Consider the following 20,622-nt stretch of genomic DNA (forward strand, 5'->3'; position numbering starts at 1 on the left):
TCCTGTATGTATATAACCAGCAGTAGTCCTCTGGCAACACAAAAATCAAGCAGAACATTGCCTAAACAGGACAGATTACTTCCCTTGTTGGAGATTAAAGACACTCTGGATTTCCTTTGAAAAAAATACCAAAGCAAGTGTAAAGAGTCCAAGTCTCAATTTCATTCAAGTCCAACAGTGTCCCACAGTAACTTCACTGGCCACTGAGATGTGCCACAGCACTGAACAGTCCATGGCCTCATAAAAAGTCACAGCCAGGAGCAGAGTGTCACAGAAGTGGCATTTAAAGGACAAGGCATCATCAATAAGTGTCATAGAGTGAGAGAAATGTACCTTAGCAAGTAAAAAACTGCAGATGAAAGATAGATGCCAGTCCTCCAGAGACTGCTTAGCACTTAATCAAAAGTCAGAAACCAGGAATCTTGCATTTGTGATGCACAGCAACCTGTCTTCAGATGATCCAGAGATGATGGAAGATGTGGGAAAGAACAAACAAAATCTAGTCAGTCCCACTAGATCAGAGAGTGACAGCAAGCCTCTTCCTGCTATTTCCATAGAAATATTACACTTTGGGGACTGGAAATGCTCTCTTTTCTCTTCTTTTCTAAAACAATGCTTTGGTTTTGCTGCTCTACTTTGAGTAGTCCTTTTGCCTGCTTCTTTCCTCTTCATGGATCTTCTACAGCACAGGGACAGAGAGGCAGCCAGGGAGTTCTCATTGTCCTGGGAATGCAGGACAGGTCAGACACAGCCATCAAACCCTCAGGCACAGGCACCCCTAGAGATGGTTTGATCTTACTCTCCTGGAGATGGTTTGAAAGAGCAGCTAAGTATCTCCTCCTGCTTCCCAGCCTGGGCCCTACCCCATCCATTTGCTCCCCACACTTCATCTCTCACCTCTCACAGACATTCCAGTGCAGCTGTACATGAATGAAACCCCAGCAGCACAGGAGTTTGGGCTGAAATGGGGGGAAGGCAGCATGCATGCAGTCCTGAGTGTCACTGCACAGAGCCCAGGGATGGAGCAAAGTCTGAAGGGCTTTTCAGAGCACTCCAGCTTTGATTGAACGAATTCTGCCAGCGAGCCGGCGTTGACACAACCGCAGCAGACAGCTAGCGTGTCACCCTGCCGCTGCAGCGTGCAGCTGGCCACAGCCCTGCTGCCACAAGCCCGACTCACCCACGGTGCTCCCTCTGCTGCAGACAGCCCTCCCACCCCGGGCAAACAGGAGACATCCCGTCCTACAAGCCCTAGAGAGCCCCAGCACACAATGAGATAACTCACATCACATTTAGGATGGCTTCAATCTCACTGCAAGATCCATGAAGTCTCAAAGCCAGTTAAAACTAACCTGTAATCTACTTCACAAGGACTTGAGGTCACAAAGACCCTCACAAAGAGGCTCTGAGCAAGGTGAACCACCATCTTGGAGACATAAGGCAGAACAAGCAATGAGTTCCCTGAGAGAAGCAAAATAGCAAGGCAAGAAACAATTTAAGGGAAAGAAGACTATATACACCTGTATGTAGAGGGGCTAAAGTAACCTGGCACAAATGGTCTTGACCCAGACATGAGTCACTAGAAAAGTGTTCAAAATAACCTGCCCAGCAGCCTTCAATTGCCATGGTGATAAATGTTTCCTAATGCCTAAGAGCAGCTGAGTCCTGAACCCCATGCACCTCGTTCACTAACAAAAGCTTTCATTATACTGAAAAAAAGAAAATCACGACCAAATTGTGGCCATTTTAAGCCCTCCTCAGATCAAGGGCCGATTTACACACCCCGGTTTCAATGGGGAGCACCGTGCTCACATCACCGCTAATTCAGGAGATGGAGCTGGCTTGCTTTTTGCTTCACAATTCAGTAGGCAAGGGGAAGATAGATTCTCTGAGACAGTGTTACTTTTTCTGCCAGGAGTTATCTATTTGCAGAAGTGGGTCAACTTTCTCTTGGTGGACATGTTCGTGTGCGAGTGCCTCGCAGCGCCGCTCTGCCCGCCCCACGCGCACTGGAACCTCTGCACATAACTATTTATGGCAGCCAAGTGTTTCATGAATTGCAGCAAGTTAACCACAAGGGGATGATGACATTTGGCGACAGGGCAGGATGAATTCTGGCTGGCAGACAAAAAGTCAGGTTAAAAATACAGAATGCAGAAGCAAACCCAGCCAGTTGCAGCTAATTCGCAGGAAAACTGGATGTGCAGCCTCCAAACCGTCTCTGTTCCAGGAGAGCAGCGCTGTGTGTTTTGCAGTGGGATGCATTAAGGCCTGCCTCTGAGTGTGGAAAGAACATCAGCCTTCTGGGTTCAAGCATTTTAGCTGAATTTTAAATGGGCTTAGATGTTTCTCATTAGCCTCACTCCACACCTGATGTATACCAGATGTTTTTGCCAGTTTAAGCACCTCACCCCATCTCACCTACCATCAGCTGTTGTCCATTTTTCTGTTCCCAGAGCATCTCCAAAATGCAGCCCCAGTACAGAAGCATGCTATAAGGAGACAATGTCAGCAGACCCTGCCATGGGAATGTCTGTGTGAGATGCAAGCAAGGCCACAGCCATGCTGTGGGGCAGATAAAAAGCCCAGCGCCTCCCAGGGCAGGCCCACAGCACTCCCAAGGTTGCATGGATGCAGGCACCCTTGTCCCCACAAAGTATTAACCCTTCAGCTTTCAGATGCAATGCTCTGTCAGTGTTGGCATTCATGCCTCTCCTCTCCACACACACATCAGGTGTAACACCTGCCAGGGCTGCATTTTGGGCTCCTAGCCTGCCACTTCATTAGATCACCATTTAATTCGATCCTCAGCTTTATTTGATGAAATGTCTCCAGAGGACCAAATCATTTACATGTAACCAGCACAGGCTACTTCCCTTATTCTGACTGCTTTCAATGAGGGTAAGTGGATAATTCCATCAAAGGCCCATAGAAAATTGTCTTTTAATCAATACAAGGTTTTTTCCTTCAACAGGACAGCTGAGAATAAGATATCTCTATATAATACGCAAGAGGAAAACAAAATTAGAACACATTACCATGGAGAATATATTTCCAGATATGGCCCAATTTTAATTTAAGCATCCTGAGCCTTGTTTTCAGGGACACCAGCTACCCTGAGGCTTGGAAACCAAGCAGGCTGGCACACAGGCAGTGCCCCAGCAGAAGGCAGGAGTGGACAATGACAAAGGTGCCTCAAATGAAGCACTCCATGGAAATCCTTTGAATGAGTGGCCAATGGCTGCTGGCTACAAAAACTCAAGCTGTACCCTTCATATCTGAGACCTCAGCACTGATAAGCCAAACAGCAGAACACATTGAACTTACAGAGATGGAAACAGGTGTTTCTCCTGAGGTCTTACCCCTATCTAGTGTACCAACCCAGAGCTGATTTCCTGCCTTAATCACAAGGAGTCTGTCTGTAACAGCCTACAGCACCAAAAATACCAACATGTTAAAAACAGCAGTATTAAAAAAACAACATTAAAGCCATTTTCATAGGATGAAAAGTGCTCTTGATATAAGAAAGAAAATAATTGGTCAAGTAACCAAATCTGTGCTTAATCTTGGCAGGAGCCACTGAGTTCTGAGAGGTCTCCAGAACAGAGAACAGGACTTTCTCTGACCTGGCCTGCCCACACAGTGAGGGACTGTAAGGGGGTGGTATCTGAATGCTGCTGAGAAAGGCAATTTCCTCTCTTTCAGCAGAGTTAGGACAGGAGCACTGCAAAAGTGGACAATGGTCACACAAGAGCTGGAACAGGGCTGATCTCATCTGGCTTTAGATGGCTGCATATGAATGAGCTGACCAGGCATCAGCAGAGGGAAAGAGCACAACCAGCACACAGTTCTGCTCTCTTTGATGCAGACATGGTTCACATAAATCATCACACCACAGTGCCTCTCTCCACATGGCAAATAAAGGATGTCCAGGGCAATGCAGATGTTAAAGCCTCTATTGGAGAAATCTCAAATTAAATGGGATGAACCTCATCTTTTGCCTCTGCCCCTGCATATTCTTGTCTCAAAGGCCTCATTAATATGCCATCATAAATAATAAATATATTGATTATTAATACACTAATAAAACCAAGTCTTTTGGCCTTAAGGGTGTGCAAAGAAGGGCAGCTGCATTACCAATCAATACCAACCCACAGAGAGCAGCCATTTCTCTCTGCCACCATTTTAACTGCAATATATTGTACCCTCTAGGTAAATATGGGGACATCTACAAGTGGGAATCAATACAACTCGAGATCTTCCCACCCCCTCACCCAGAGAAGAGAGGAAGAGAGCATTCTTCTTTCACTGGAGAAGACAGCAACAAGAGGCCATAGATTAATATCTCTGCTACTACAGGCTCTCTGCTGTACCCACAGCTTCTTTCTGGGCTTCCCTGACCACTTTTAATTGTTGATGTTTTCAACAATTTACAAAAACAAAGCATGAAAATTAACACTTCACCCAACTGGAATAAAGTCAGAGACACTGGAAACCACCCAGTCCATTTTGGGAACCTAGAGCAAAAAACAGTTTCAGTGGAAGGTGAGGTTCTATGACAACTTCAGCTGATAGGAGTGAACCAAAACTAAAGCCCGAAAGCTTTCCCTGCATGCACAGGATTCAGTCCCGGGCACATTGCTAGTTGAGCCTGTATGCCTCCAGGCTGGAGATGGATGAACAGTTGTCCCAGTGAGATCTAGATAAGGCCAAAACCGGTGGAAGCCCTTGCCCTGGCCTCAGGGAACTCTGAGTCATCCTCCCAATGTTCCCACATACCTCACAGTCCAGGAATACATCCTGTGGGAATAAACCTGAGGGGTTTTTCTTCCCCCAGGTCATGTTAATATCAATATCACAAAATGTACCGACTTTTTTTTTTAATTCTCTTTTTCAAACCTAATTCCAAGCAGCTGCTTCAACAGAGCTGTCTGAAGCTGGATGGGCAGAAAGATTGTGTGTGCACACAGAGATCCACACCATGCATAAAAAGGAGGGCCAAAGCACTCACAAGCACACACAGTGACTGTGCCTCAATTTCTGCCCTGGATCTGGGTAGGTTTAGAACTGTGACATATCCTTACAGAGGCACCTGGCCAGCTTCCATCCCACAGTTTGGGGTGCCCCTGTCCCACAGCCCAGGCCCCTGGGCACACAGAGATTGACCAAACCTCTCACTTTCCCAACAAGCAGGATTACATGTCTTCTAATATTAGCCATTCTCACACTATGTTACAATTATTATCTTCCATGAGTGAATAATAATCATCAGCTTCTGAAAGACAACTTGCAGAAGTAAATAGACTTCAGAAAAGTGAAGCAAAGCTGGACCACCAGTTGGGTTGGGGGTGTTTTTTACACTTACATCATTTATTCTGAATTCACCTTACAAATCTAGAGTTCATCACCTCACACTGGGGTGGGTCGCTGGGGCAAATAAATCAAGCCCTGGTTCAACAACTCACTTCCAAGGATCGCTGAACAGAAAATTGGAAACATTTAACCCACCTTTGCTCACTAAGATTCTACTAAAAATCTACCTTCCTGTAAGTGTTTGAACAGCCACAATACTCCTGACTCCTTTAGAAAAGCACTTAACAAGTGAAGCTCAATGGATACCATTAGCAGAGGCAGTAGTTTTGCATTTTCCAGCTCCCAATTTCAGGACTTTCCAGCTTTTCCATAAGCAAAAATATTCCAGCAAGCAGCTCAGAAGTAGCAACCTTCCTCCCACCAGTTGTCCAAAGCTTCTGCCGAGTTCTTACTAGAGATGCTAAATTCTGCACTGCAACCCTTTCAGCCACCTCCTCTCCCTAAGAAAGCACACAGGGCTGCTCATTTCAGTAGCAGCTGAGCTGGCCGGGCAGTCCCTGGTTCACCCTCTGCTCAGCTCTCCAGTGCTTTAAAGACATGAGATAACAGCAAGCTTACAACCAAAAAATGAAAGGCCACGCACTCCCTTTCCTCTGGCTTCCTTCTGTTTTATTCCTGAGGAAAATAAAGCTCACCAAGAGGACAGCACAAAAAGGCTGAGCTCTCGGCTGCACGCAGGAAGGCAGGGACAGGAGCAGGGACAGGAGCAGGGACAGCAGACACGGCTCGCTGCTCAGTGACAGCTCCACCGCCCACCTGACTCACTGGAGTGGTTTTTCATGTTCACCTGTTCCTGCCCCGCTCCTCTACACCGTCACAGGCTTAACAGAATTGCTGCTGGTCCCAGGCAAACACTCCCAGGCTTCTTGCTGTCCGTCAAAAAAGAGGCCTGATAAGCCCTGCATTTGCATATGTATTGAGAGGCATTTCCAAAGGCACAGCCAGGGAAATGGCCTTGCTGAATACCGATGCTATCTGAGAATGACAACTATTCAAGTCATTTTACAGCTTCACTACCTAAGTGGAGAGATCAGGCTTGTCTACATCTTTACAAGGATTATTAGCTTTAAAAGTGCCGATCATCTCCGTTGCACCCTCAGAAATGAAGCCGCGCTGGTTCGCAGGAAAGAGCTTCAGTTCTTCTCACAGAGACCACCTTCCACAGGCACCCCAGAACCAGAAGTCACCAAAACCTACAGGTTTTAGTGAAATGCTCTAGCCCATACCCATCGTTCCCACAGAGGAAATGAGAAGGGATGTGCAGAGGCAGGCATGGAAGCACTGTGCGCAGATGGTCACCCTCCCTTTCCTACCCTTACCCTACGGCAGGACATGAGACTCGGCTCCCAGTCCCGTCCAAAAGATGCTGCTGGGCACATTTCCACACACAGCGCAATGAGGACCCAGCTCTGAAACAGAGGTTTCCCTTTTTGAGCTGACAGGGGCGACTCTGAATCCCAGGTGAAGTATCCCACTGTGCTGTCACCCCGGACTGAAGGGACAGCTCTAAGGTATTGTTATGTTTTGTGTACTCAAGAGCCCTGAGTTAACAGAAGAATTCAACTGGCTTTGTCCCGTTCTGCTACCAGCACCTAAAAGGGACACGGTCTAAGGTTCACAAACCAGAGCTGTGAATCCTTTCTGTTCCATAACAGTAACAGTCAATACCTGTCATGTGCTCTTCAAGCCTCTGTGGAGAGCAGTGCTTTATGAAAATAAAGTCAAGTCACGTCAAGAGCAGAAGCTATCTGCAGATTTACAAAGCAGATACTTCTGATTTACACAGCTCTACGAGAGAGAGATTAAAAAATTCCACACCAAACATTTAAAGATGTTTGCTGTACCATGCACCATCTGGTGACTGGATCATCCTTGAAAACAGCAATCCCTGACTACTGGGCAAGGTGGCCAGAACATCTCCAGCCGTGAGCTGACACACACTGGGGCAGCAGGACTGCAAACAGCACGTTCATGGATGAACACTTGTGAAACAAGTTGATCAATCCTCCATGCCCTCAGGTCTCCTGGGACATAAAGACTTGCCACAAATCACCAGAAATATAAAAGAACACCAAAAGCTCTGGGAGCTGAAAGCATGGTTATCTAGTAAGCACATCCACTGCTGACATCAATCAGAGCCAACTTCTGGGGCTCCATCCCCCTCTATGTGCTTATAGGTGGGTAAAGGACACCCCACAAAGAAAATAGCCCTCTTTGGTGGGAAAAGAGGATTAAGAACATTAAAAGTAGTCTTATATATAAGAACTTTTTAGTTTGCTGCCTGGTTTGATTCCTACTGAATCCTCTTGACAACACATTCTAAAAGTCATGTATTTGGTCTTGTTGGTTTTAAAAGATTTTTTTTAAATCTCCATTTTAAAGATATTTCAATGTTATGTTAATGCCTGATCACTATTAGACAACAGGAGAAACTTTGCTTGGATGTGAGCTGCCAAAGAAGGCTTGGCACGATTTCATTGTAGAGCTTGTTTCTAACTTCAATGACTAGCCTGAACAAAATCGTGAGCACAGCGTCCCTTCGAGAGCAATCTCTTCTCTACAAACAAAACTCCTCTTTCTGAAGTGGAGACAGGGGAAAGCCGAGATGCCCCTCTCCAAAACTGCTGAGCACTCCACAGCCAGCCTGCCCTGAGAACCTGTGGAGCTAACAGGTGGGATAAGCCTGAACTTTCATCAGATGCCTCCAAAATCTCATCCCATCTTTATCAATCTTATCAATCTAGCACACAAACAAACCAAACATAAACCAAAATATTTAAAGGGGGAGAGAAAGAGGTGGAAGAGTGGGAACACAATCAGTGTTTATTTAACCCTGAAAACCCAGGCTGATTTTTGTCAAAACAGAAACCCAAAACAAACAAACAAAACCAACCACCAACCCTGCTGGAGATAAAAGAGGCTCCAACCCTGAGCCCAGGACCTCGATAACACAGTGAACGCAGTGATAACGCACACCCCGCACACAGGTGCCCCTCCCGGCTCCCGGGGCTGCTGTGCCAAGGTGGTCACAAGGATGGGCAGGGTTGGGAATGGCCAGGACCCCACGGGGAGCGGCGCGGGGCAGGGAGGGCAGGGCAGGGGCTCGCTCACCATTGAGGCCGTTCGGGATGCTCCGGTGGTGAAGGGGCGCCGACAGGTCATCCATAGACCTCCGCATGGCCCCGGCCTTGCTGTCGCCGGCCTTGTGGTGGTGGAGGTGGTGGTGATGGTGGTCGGGGCTGCCCGCGCTGCCCGTGCTGGAGGTGCTGCTCCCGTCCCCCACGTCCCTGGTGGCCGAGCCGCCGTTCAGGTTGGTCAGGCTGGCCTGGCTGTCGATGGAGCTCCGCGAGCCGGCCCCGCTCCGCTCCTCGTCCAGCATCAGCACCATCTCCTTCAGCTCCACGTTCTCCCGAAGGAGGGTCTCCTGCCGCGCCTCCAGGTCCTTCAGCTTCTGCTGGTACATGCCCACCTCCTTCCACATCACGCTGGCCGTGTGCCTCCCGAAGCGCTGCCATTCCCTTGACAGCTTCTTGCCTTTTTGCCGGTCGTCGTCCAAGAAGCAGCAGAGCTCCCGGAGCTCCTGGTTGTCGTCCTGCAACTTCTGGTTCACCTCCTTCAGCCCGCGGATCTCGTGCAGGTGGAGCTGCAGCCGCCGGTTCACGTCTTTCATCAAGTTGCCGTGTTCCACCATTAAGTTCATCTTTTCATTCTCCACTTTCCTCAGTCTTTTCACCAGCTCTTCCTTGCTCCATCTCAGCATCTCCTCTTCCGTAATTTTGCTCAGGTCTTCTTTAGACCCTTCCATGGAATTTTTTGCCATCATCTGTGCCTAGGCTGCGTTCGCTCTCACAGGATAACAAATGGTTCGTGTTATTCGGATTATTTTGTTCGCCTGATTTCCTATAACTAAAAATCACTGCAGCATCTCGGGAAAGAAATATTATAGTTCTCCGTTGAGCGCTGGACAAGGAAGAAGAGCAACGCCGGACTGGAAATACTGCTCCCCCATAGACCCCATAATAATAATAATAATAATAATAATAAAAAGAAAACACAAACCAAAGGGGGAGGAGGGGGGGATGAAATAAAAAAAGGCGCCCCCCCTGCCCCGGAGGCTGGGGGCGACACGGAGCCGGGAGCCAAGCGCTGCACGCTCGGAGCGAAGCCTCCGCAGGGATCGGCCAACTTACCCCGGGCAAAACAACTACGCGGCGGCCGCCCCCCCCGCTCCCGGGCGCTCCGTCCACTTGTCCTCCCGCCCGCCCGCCGCCCGCCGCGCCCGCCGGGGCACCGCGCTCCGTGCCCGCCGCCGCTGCCGCCGCTGAGCCTCCGCAGCCCCGGAGCGCCGTGGGGCCGAGCCCGGCGCGGTGGCGGCGGCCGATGCCGGTGCGGCGCTGCCGAGGAGCGGTGGGGGAGCCGGCGCCTTCCCGGAATGGCTCAGCCCTCGGGAGGGAGGGAACGAGCGAGGGAGGGAGGAGGGGGCGGCAGCGCCGCGGCTTGGTCCCACCTCCTGCCGGGCAGGGCGGCGCGGCCCTGCCCCAGCGAGCCCAGCGGCGCGCAGGCAGAGGCGGCTGCTGGCGGCGGAGCCGAGCTGAGCCGAGCCGAGCCGAGCCGTCCCTTGGCTGCCGGGCTGGGCGCCGGCCGGGCCCGGTGCGCCGCGCCCGCCCCGGCTCGGGTTACGGAGCCGCGGCCGCCGCAGCCAATGCGGGCCCGCCTGGCGCCTTCGAACGGCAGGTACAAAGGGACGGGGCCGCTCCCTCGCTCCCTCCCTGCGCCCGCCCTCCGCCCGCCCCGCCGTGCCCTGCCGTGCCCTGCCTCGCCGCTGCCCCCCCGGGGCTGCCACCCCGCTTTTTGCCTCTTTTTCTTTTTCTTTTTCTTTTTCTTTTTTTTTTTTTTTTTTTTTTCAGATGGGTTTCCTCGGTTTTTCTCAAAGAAAAGGTACCGGGGAGAGCACCATCCCGGGAAAGGGTGGGGTTGGACAGGCAGGAAAACGCGCCTGCCGGGCGGCCCGGGGAAGCGGCGCCGAAATGGCCCCGGTCCCGCTCTGCCCTGGCGCGGGGAGGGACCCGAGCCACGGGCGGCCGCCTTGGGATGCGAGCGGAGCGGGATCTCCCGGAGCATCTCCGCCCCCGCCGGGGGCTTTGTCAGCCGCGGCTCTCTGCCCTGCTCGCTCTGGGGTGGCCGCCTTTGTCCGCGGGTCCCTCCTGCCTCGGCAGGTTGATGGCTCCAGCATCCCTGCCGCCTCTCTGCTCCTGGGAAGGGCAGATCCCTTTATACCTCAGCGGTGCGGGAGGAAACGGCCCTGAAGTCGCAGACATCGCTTGTTCTTCGGTAATATCGTCACAGGTTCTGGTCCTTACTGCCAGGAGGCTGGGTTTCCAGCCTCAATTTCTGCACACATCGGACAGAGCCAAGTAAAGGGCATGGAAAGTTCATAAAGTGAATTTCCTAGGCAACATGTGGGTAGATTTCCTTTATCTTTGCATCACATCCCCTGAGTTTCAGTCTCATGCACTTTTCCTTGGGCTATGATATCTCTCTGTGGACTGGTTTTTGACCAGTATCACACTGTTAAAATGAAAGGTACACCAGGACACAGCATGAGTATCCTTAAAAAGCCTCAGGGAATTGCCAGCTTTGTGTTCCTTAGGAACCTGAGTAAATGGTTTGACTCCCCGGGTTAATCCAGTGCAACATCAGGTTTCTGACCACACTGGAAAGCTGGTCAAGACACCCTCGAGCTATAAAGAGACATCAAATCCGATGCCAGAGCGTGGGATGCAGAGCATATGGCCCGTGCATGGAGGGAACATGGGAACAGAGAGGGATGGAGGATTGCAACTTCTGCCTTTTGATGTTATCCTTCTCAGCCTCAGTAAAGCTGCAGTTTCTTCCTGTTGTTCTGCACAGGTCTATGCTGCTGGGTTTCTGAGCCCAGATATACCCTTGGCAAACTAGACAGCTGCCTGCTCCCTACTAAAGCAAAACAGCAGACCCTCCCTGCTTCTGGAAGAGTCCATCCCCTCCATGGACAATGTTGTCCCTGTGTCCTAAGGAAGGTTTTTATCCCATTATCAAAAGGGTAAGAGGAGCTTAGGACAGAGCACGGACACAAATCTTTGTGTGGGATTTGCAGGTGGATTCTTGGTAGCACACAGCACAGCACACAGGAGATCTGAAGAGGACAATTCTCCCCTGGCACAAACCCACACCAGGGCAGCTCCCTAGAGAGGAGAGGATCCCACTGTACAGCCAGTGGTGAGGCCTGTTTGCTCTTTCAAGGGGGATGGCTGTGAGCAGGTGAAACAGGCACCACCCAGGACCAGAGCTGTGCTCTGACCCGGGTTCCACCTTGGTGACAGTTCTCCAGAAGGTGCAGTCCTGGCTGTGGCAGGTTCTCCTGATGTTGCCACCTCAGTTAGCCCTTAGGACATGGAAGCAGCAGGTGTCTGTGCTGAGAGGTCACTGCTCCTGGGCTCTGGGGCAGACAGGCCATGGCCAGCATGCCATGGCATCACGCCGTGTCCCACCTCTGCTTCTCACCACCCTGAGCCACAGCTCATGGCTGCATTGTGTCCAGGAGGCACCCAGGCATTTTTTTTGAGTCAAGCCTTTTATTTACAAGGTTTTAATCATATCCTTCCCCACAGGAAGAGGAAAGTGCTTCTCCCAGACCCTCCCATGCTGATCTGACTAGCAGGTCCCTGGTCAGTGGCTGGGGGAAGGAGGAGCAGAGCAGGGGATGTTGCAGAGCAATTGTTCATCATTGACCAAAGTCAAAAAGAGAAAGAAGCCTCTGGCAGCTGTGTCACAGACACAGATGAAGCTGCACTGTGGCAGTGCCTGGCCTGGGCATTTTATTGCTGGGCTCACCTAATGTTTGCTTCATCCCTTTCCCAAGAAAAGCTGTCTTTCCTAGGTAAAACCCATCAAAGTTTTACCTAGGAAAGTTTGAGTGTTATTGGTGTTTCTGCAGAAACAGAGGTCAGCAGACAGGGGGGTTCCTCAGGGGAAGTGAGGAGATTATTCATATCCACAGAGGAAGTCTCTGTGATGATTAAGACTTGCTTTCAGTACTCAGTGGGTATGTTTGTGCTTTTGGAAATGTTAACACCACAGATCCACCCTGATGCCATCCACAAGGGTTTGCTGTCAGTGCTGCCATTCTGGTGCCCAGGTGGCCTCTGAGGGATGGTGACTTGCTGTGCTTGGGCATCCAGAAGCCTGTGTGCTCAGGAGGTGGTATTGAAGCTGCCAGGTGTCCAGATGGCAAATGGTCTGAGTGGCTGTGACCTGAATAAAGAGGACATCATCACCTGTACTGCTCCCTCATCTCCCCTTCAAGGTGGGCCTTGCAGTAGAGGAAAATCCCCTCATTTTGGAAAGGCAAGGCAGCAGTGCTAGAGGAGAGGTATCAGAAAGTGTCTGTGGCCCAGGTGATCTGTGGGCACAGTGAAACCAAAGGCTGGGTGTAGATAAGTCTTTAAATACTTAGATTGGAGGGAAAGGACTAGGTCAGTGCACAGTTTTATGGTCAATTACATACCCAGTGTTGCAAAACATACTTTAATCAATACAAATAACACATAATGTTGGGGTATTTTTGATGGGTTCATAGTTTCAGTTTTAGTGAAAAAAAACCTATTTCCCAGTGTTTTTCAGAAGGCACTGTGATTTCCTTGTGCATTTTAGATGAAGTGTAGAAGGAGTTGATAAACAACACGCTATGGATTCCCTCTTGTTACATCTGGCCATGGGGCCTTCTGCCAGCTGCCAGTGAAAAACACTTTTAATATGCATGTTATCTTAAGCTTTTGATGCTCATGTAAGACAGCATCAAAGCCTATCCCTTGCATTGAATCAGATGGGCATTTCCACCCTGTTCAGTCGGGGATGAAATTTTAAAGCGAATTGTAGCAAAATAAGAATTATAGGAAAAATTCCCAGCAAAACAACTACCAGCAACCTACTGGGTAAAAATGCTCTTGATGTTAACTCCTGAACTCAGCAGGTGATGCAAGAAGTGAATTTGGTCCCTGATAGAACACGATGATACACAGCCTCATTGAAGTCTTACCAAAGCATTCCCTCTGCAGGGATACATCAGTATTACAGAGGACACAGCTCAGAGCTGTGCTGCCGCTTCCCTCTCTTCCCCGGAGAGAGTGGCTCTTCCAAAGCCCCCTCTGGGCTGCGGGAGTGGGCACAGGGGCAGGATTAATCCCAGTGAGACTCTCCCGGAGCTTGGTTTTCTGAGGCAGCCTGAGGAATACACACTGCTGCCTGTGCATCCAGACTGTGATCCAGTTTATATGTGCCAAGGACCCACCTCGAAGAACACATCCTCCATTAATCATTTACATGGGATATACCCTCTGTGGCACTGGTGTTTTCCCAATAGTAAATCAGCACCAAGACCTAATCCTTGATTAATGTTTTGAAATCCAGCACCCAGATTGCAACAATGGGAGCTCTCTTTGTGAGACAAAGCTGTGTGATAATAAAAACTGAGCGATGCTCCAAACTCTGCTATCAAGATAGGAACCTCCCTTCCAGCCTGATTAAGCAGTATTTTCAGCCAGAACACTTTTCCAAGAAGCAACGACCTGAAGACCTGTCTTGTGTCATTCTTCCTGCTTTTCCCAGATCAGCTGAACCATCCTGTGAGAAGCCTTTGTGCCTCCATTTGCCCATCTGGCTGAGCAATGAGGAAAATGCAGTCTCTTGGAAGATTATGCAGCACTCCTAAATGCTGGCTTCTGGCAATAAAACTGGGCCATCCAGTTCATTCTCTCTCCTTATGAAAATAGTATGTTTTACTGGAGGTTTTTATCTTGTGTCCACAAAGCCTTCTTATTTTGTGCCCTGAAACTGCTAGTAAAATTCTCCAATGCACTAACTTGTTTGAAGGACTTCAGGATATTCCAAGAAGGATTGTGGTTGTGACCAGCAAACTCTTTGCCTTGCCAGAAAAACAGGTCCTTCAAAAGGCATAAACACTGTGCAAAGAGTAGCATCCAAACTGAGGACCAGTCAAGATGAGGAGCTGTTCCTTGAAGGAAAGCATGGAAGGTGTGTGTTCTCCAGATGTGCCTCAAATGCTGTTTTTCAGTCCATTTCAAAGTGTCCTGCAGTCACCCAAGAGGTGCACATTCACGAGTTGGGTCCAGATCTGCTCTGTGAGGCACCCTTGCAGGGTTGGAGCAATACCAAGTCAGATCTCTTGCAGTGGCAGCTGCAGAGCAGGCATACATGGCATGCTTGAGCCAAATAGAAAAAGCCCGTAAAAATCCCCTCACCCACAATGTTTACTACCACTTCATTTTCATGGAAGCTTATAACCATTTTGTGCAACTCTAAATATGGAGTCTTTTTCCTTCAACCCTAATCTTTACATTGGGAAAGGACTGGAAGCTAAATCCTAAGAAGGAATAGTCAATGCTGCTCCTACCTGGGAGCTGCAGGTGACTGACATGTCCAAAACACATACCTAACAACTAGAGCAGAAGTTTCACTAATTTAGTGCATGTTGGGGATCCAGCTTCCTTGTGAAGTCAGAAGGCTACATACAATCCATTCAATATCTGAGTAATTTTTTGAAGTACTAAGAAAAATCTCCCAACTCTACTTACAAGATTTGAATCATCAGGATTGCCAAATGCCTGTGAGCTGAAGCCATGTGCTGGGGAGCTGTCACATCCTCCACCATCATCCACACAAAGAGAAGAGACGCTGAGATTTTGGATCCAAGTGTGTGTCAGGAAAATAATTTGACAGAACTTATTCTGAATAGGTAAGAAATCAATCAGTAGCAGGAATAGAAAGACAGGCAGACTGGATCCAAGTGCTAGCCCCTGTACTATCTCTGCCAGTGGCAAATACCAGATGCTGATGAGAATACTCTGAAAAACACCTGCCCATAGGGTGAGTTTCCTCCTCTCTGCCATTTGGTACCTCTTGGCTTTTTCCCAGCAGCATTAAGGTTTACACCCCCTCCAAAAATATTTACCATTCTATCCAACATGGGAAGAAGGCCAGCAAGGTTTGATATATCTTTGCCTTTTGTAAATACCTCTTTTGTAAATACCTACAACAAGTGTTGCAACAAAGAGATGGGAGAAATGGAAAGTAAGAATTTACATCTGCCTTGGCATCACTAAACCTCGGTTACCCTGACCCTAGCATCCACACACTGACAAGGCACAGGAAACTCCAGGAATTTAGATCTCTATCATTTAAGCCACTGGTAATTTAAGCCCTGGCTTTGCCAAGAGTATTCACAACACATGCATTTTTTTTTCTCTTGTCTCCTCTATCTTTGTTTCTTTTACAGCTCTAACAACCCCTCAGTTTTGGTGAGGCAGAGTGAATGTTCTTCCATGCTTGACAATGAATTTATAACAGTTTCAATTGAATTGTCTTTGACATCATTGGTTAAAAACAGGAGAAAAAAAAATCAATGCAAGGATAGAAAATTTATCAGCACTTTTCCCAGGGACTGTTCAGTTTCATGGCAAGTGTTTGTAGCCCAATCAGCCTCTGAGCTTGAGAGGTTTGCCCTGAACAGTCTGTAGGGGATGCAGCAGCCCCTGGGCTATTCTGGGCTCCTGCACTCCACATGCACCCTCCTTTTCCCAGCACAGCTCTGTGCTCAGGCTCAGCCCTGCTGCCTACAGCACAGACACCTCACTGCTCAGCACATGAGCCCATTGGTATTAGCAGCATGGGGTCAGAGCAACCTGAGTAACTCTGCAATAGAGAAATAGGCAATGTTACACTATCCCCCATCTTCATTACGCTCTGATTTCTCATTCCTGAACGACTTAAATGACCTTTTAGATGTATTGATGCATCAGGGAATTACAAATATCTGCTTTTATACTATAAGCAAGGCCTGTTGGTACCCTTCACTCAGTGTTAAAGAGTATTTTCTGCTTGCAAGACAACAATGCTGCTGAGGACCTAATTTTGCCTTTTATAGTTCAGTGAAGCCACTGGGATTTTATAGCAGATAAGAGAGGAGAGTCCTGCCCTAAAATGCTGACACCACTTCTATATATCATAGAGATATCTGAATAATTCATAGTGTCAAGCAGCACAACTTAAAGGAACAGTGGCTTAAGTGACAATATCCAGTTTTAGTACATGCTGCACAAAAATTAATACTCCTCAAATTCCTTTCTTACACAAAATCCATTATCAGTCTTCCCAAGGAAGAACTGCAGCAGTGTTACATGAAGTGGGGTGATACACAAAACCTGGGGATTTCTTTGTGATTTGTCACATTACCCATTACCTTTGCCTTGTGTGGTATTTGAAATGGAATGAAATAAAATTTGGCCTGGATTGGGAAAAGGGACAACAAAAAGTGCCCTTCCCTTGGGCTCATCCTGGTGCAGAGATGTTGCAGACCCCAGGTTGCTGTCACAGGTCTCCAGGATCACTTTCTGTTCCTTATAGGACCTGCCTTTCAAAACAATTTAACAAAAGCAAAGGCTGGAGATCAGGTGTGTATGCTGCTGGTTCATCAGGGATCTGGGAATTCTGAGGATGTTTTGGACTGAAGCCAGAGTCATGTTTTTCCAAAAGACCCTTACCATCACACTGAACTGAGTGAGGCAAAGCCCTCCAGGAAATCACACTTCCACTTCTGATTTAAAAGTAGCATTCCCAGCTTGTCTCTCCTTGCCTGTGTGAAAGTAAAAAATCCTCTGGAGGTTGCAATCTGTTTTCTACTCTGTTTTTCTCAGGCCATAGTTTGGACTGGTGCCCCTTGCTGGGGCTGATATTTCAGGCTGGGTGCTGGACAGGTGTTGTGTTGTGAGGGTCCCCAGGACGAGGTGAGAGATGAGAATTTGACTTGTTCTGAGAAGGCTGATTTATTATTTTATGATATATATTCTATTCTATTCTATTCTATTCTAAAACTATACTAAAGAATAGAAGCAAGGATACATCAGAAGGTTACACAAGAATGAATAATAAAACCTGTGACAGACTCAGAGAGTCCATCACATGGCTGTGATTGGCCATTAATTAAAAACAATTCACATGCCGGGCTAACAATTCTCCAAATCACATTCCAAAGCAGCAAACCAGGGAGAGGCTGAACCTTCCCAGGAGAAGAAATCCTGGCAAAGGGATTTTTCATAAAATATCAGGTGACAGGCAGGGGATGTCCTGGCAGCACTGACCCCTTGCCAGCTCCGTACTGTGGGGCTGGGTACTGCATGATATGCTCTGCAAATGTGAACCAGGCAGGAAGGGGATGTCATTTTGGAACTCCTAACAGGTGATCTCAGTCCACACATGTAGTAGGAGTCCTAGTAAAATATCTGTATTGTATATTGGATATCTCTATATAGGCCTCGCTCTGATAAGCCCTGGTTGTTTTTGATGGGCTGCAGCTGCGATGTCCTTAATTGGGCTGCAGCTGTAGCTAATGAAGATAACTGGGATAAAAGGGGCTGGGCTTGGCCAGTCAGGGTGAGCCTGGAAGGAGCTCTGATGAAGAAGCAGCAACAAGCAGAAGAGGAAGTCTGTGCTGTGAAGAACTGCCCCCAAGAAGTATTGCTGAGAAGGTACAAGACTTTAGAAATATGAATACAACATGATAACAACACACACACACCTTTTGGTGTGGCTGAAATCCCCTTCCTGGTCTCGGTGACCACAGCAGGTCCTGGAGGCAGGTGACTCTGTTGTCTCTTGTGCCCACATCTGCTGCCACCATCAGCAGCAGGGATGCCATCTGAACACAGAGAGGATGCAGGACACCTCTGTCCACCCACGGGAGCCCGGGGGAGCTCCGGGTGCTGTGGGGTGATCAGATTGCCAGGGTGAGGTGGGGCACCTTTTCAGCATGGCCCTGGCTGTGATCGCATGCCCTGCACTCTGTCCCCGGTGGGATGAAGGCTTTCCCACGGCAGCCCTGGTCCGGCTGGGGCTGTTCCCTGCAGCAAGCAGGTCGCTGTGCCTTTGCATCCCCGCTCGTTCTCTGCCCCTGGCGTTGTTTACCCCGCTCCACTCCCGCCCCTCTCGGCCGCCCCCTCGTTGTCCCTGGAATCGTTGCCGCAGAAGTGAAACTCTGGAAGTGAGGAATTAATTGCCTCGGGGCTCTGATCATTTTTAGCGGCGCGGAGATAATCTGTCAGACACAGGAACCATTCTAGCGCTGAGCAGCCAGAGAAGCAAAGATCCCCATATTTATAATCTTATTTTTAGTCTCTTCATTTCCAGAGCAAACTCAGGAATTTACATTTTGGGTACAACTCGAGCTTTGTTTTGCAGATACTACTTTTCAGCCATGATGTACATTGATTTTGATAGCGTGCAGGATGTACCAGGCTTAATGGATCAGTTCTGCTTGCGCATTTGAGCTTATTTGTTGTACTCCCTGCTTTGCCTTCATTAGAAGTGAATGTAACGCTCAGGAAAGTTCCCAGAATCGACAACTCCGGAAAGCAAAGTTCCAGCTGAACAGAGCCAATCAAAGCAAATTTATCACGCCCATTGCTCCCTGCAGCTCAACCCCTGTCCCTGAGGTCAGCCTCAGTGCTGGGATCACCAACAGCATCAGCCGTGAGGGCCTGTCCTGTTGGTGGGGGTACTCTGCTCTGGGTGCCTGCCTGTTAAAAAGTGCAGTGGACTGAACAGCCCTCCTGGTGCTCCCAGAGTGGCTGTCTGATCCTGGGCTGGCCTTCTGGGGGCTCAGGAGCAGAAAGTATGGCAGGGTGGTGCCAAATGATGTAGTGCAACAAGGGAGCAGCACACATTGCCGCCAGCAGGAGGTTGTGCCCATAAAGTTTCCAAAGCTGCCCATAAAGCTTCCAAAGATTTTCCTTAGCTCTGCTTTTTTCAATAAGTCTATCTCTGGGCTAGGAATAGTCCCACACAGTGAATTTCTCTGTGCCAAGGAAAAGAGTGGTTACTGCTATACATGGTACTTCTGCTTTGTTTGCAGCTGAGGCACCTGCAGAGAACAGTGAAGGAGAGAAAAGAGGTTTTCATGCTGCCTGGACTGGGAGGTGTATTTCCACACAAACCCTGTGCAAGTAATGAAAAGAGAGAAGGAAAAAAAGAGGTGGAAGCTTCCTTGGCAGGCAATGTGTCTAGGTTAGACCTAACTCCTCAGGGAGCAATAAAAGTGTCCCCCAGGAGCCATCCCAGTGCCTAGGGAGCAGTGATCAGGCTCCTGATCCTGCTGTACATGGGACAGCCCCCTTGGCCCCCTGGGATCTGCTCAGCCCCTCAAGCTTGTCTGCTGCCATCACCACTCCCAGAACTGCATCTGTGTGAGAGAGATCTGTGGTGGTAAAAGAGCTCCACCTCCCTTTCCTACCCCTGATCACTCAGCACATCATCATCGTGCATGGTTTGCTGTACTGAAGGATTGCTGTTGCTGCTCTTGCACAGGTTATCCAGAGCAGAGAATTCCTACACTGAAGTCTGGCATCCTTGAGAGATCTGCTGATCAGAGAGGAAGCCTTTCTGCAGTCACTGTTACCCTGCATGGCCTGGAGTCTGTAACTGGGGACCACAGAAGTGACTGTTGTACAAACTGTATAATAATAAAAATAACAACAATAACAACAACACTAATACTAATGATATTAGCATGCAGAGGATTTGAGAGACATGCTAACTCTCTTCTTACTTCGCCACCTTTACTTTAAACCTTGAGCAAAGGTCTCTCCTCGCTGCTGGGGGCTGGGGCAAGGTGGGCTGGGGGAGGCACAGGTCACTGCTGCCATCCCTTCCCCTTCCTGCACACAGCAATGCTTTTGTTCTTCCCTTCACTTACCTGACCTGACAGACTGGAAAAGCTGCCGTGGGGCTTGGGAGGGGACCCTGCCCACTGTGGAGCACAGCCCTGCTGGTAACAGCATTCCTACCAGAGCTGGAGCTGTTCATTTCCACAGGCAGAGCTCAGCACTGCCAGGTTGAACGCAGGGGGAAGGGAAAGAGGGAGATGCAGGAGTTGTTTTTGCCTGTAGTGTCTGCAGGTAACATTTTATTGCCATTTCTAACCCAGAAGCATGTTGTTTTGGAGCTTGTAGATACAGTCTGGGTAGTGCTCACTACTGAATACTATCTGGATCAGACTCCTGATAAATTGAAGCCAAAATGTGTTTGGCTGCTGATATTTTCATGTATATCCTTAGAGGAAGATTATTTTGCAGCCCCTGTACTTATCAGGTATGTTAGACAGGTAAGCCTACTCATTTCATTTTCACTGGGTGAGCTGAA

General features: G+C 48.8%; 1 protein-coding gene across 1 annotated transcript in view; it reads right to left on the minus strand.

Annotated features, from left to right (window-relative positions):
• Positions 1-9,426, minus strand: part of CCDC85C (coiled-coil domain containing 85C) — a 112,579-nt gene extending 103,153 nt beyond the window's left edge. Inside the window, exon 1 of the mRNA XM_058806617.1 lies at positions 8,485-9,426. Coding sequence (XP_058662600.1) covers positions 8,485-9,196 — 712 coding nt within the window. The 5' untranslated portion in view covers positions 9,197-9,426. The remainder of the gene's footprint in view (positions 1-8,484) is intronic.
• Positions 9,427-20,622: the final 11,196 nt, after the last annotated feature.

The sequence above is a fragment of the Ammospiza caudacuta genome, chromosome 6 (assembly GCF_027887145.1).
Source record: "Ammospiza caudacuta isolate bAmmCau1 chromosome 6, bAmmCau1.pri, whole genome shotgun sequence".
NCBI lineage: Eukaryota > Metazoa > Chordata > Aves > Passeriformes > Passerellidae > Ammospiza > Ammospiza caudacuta.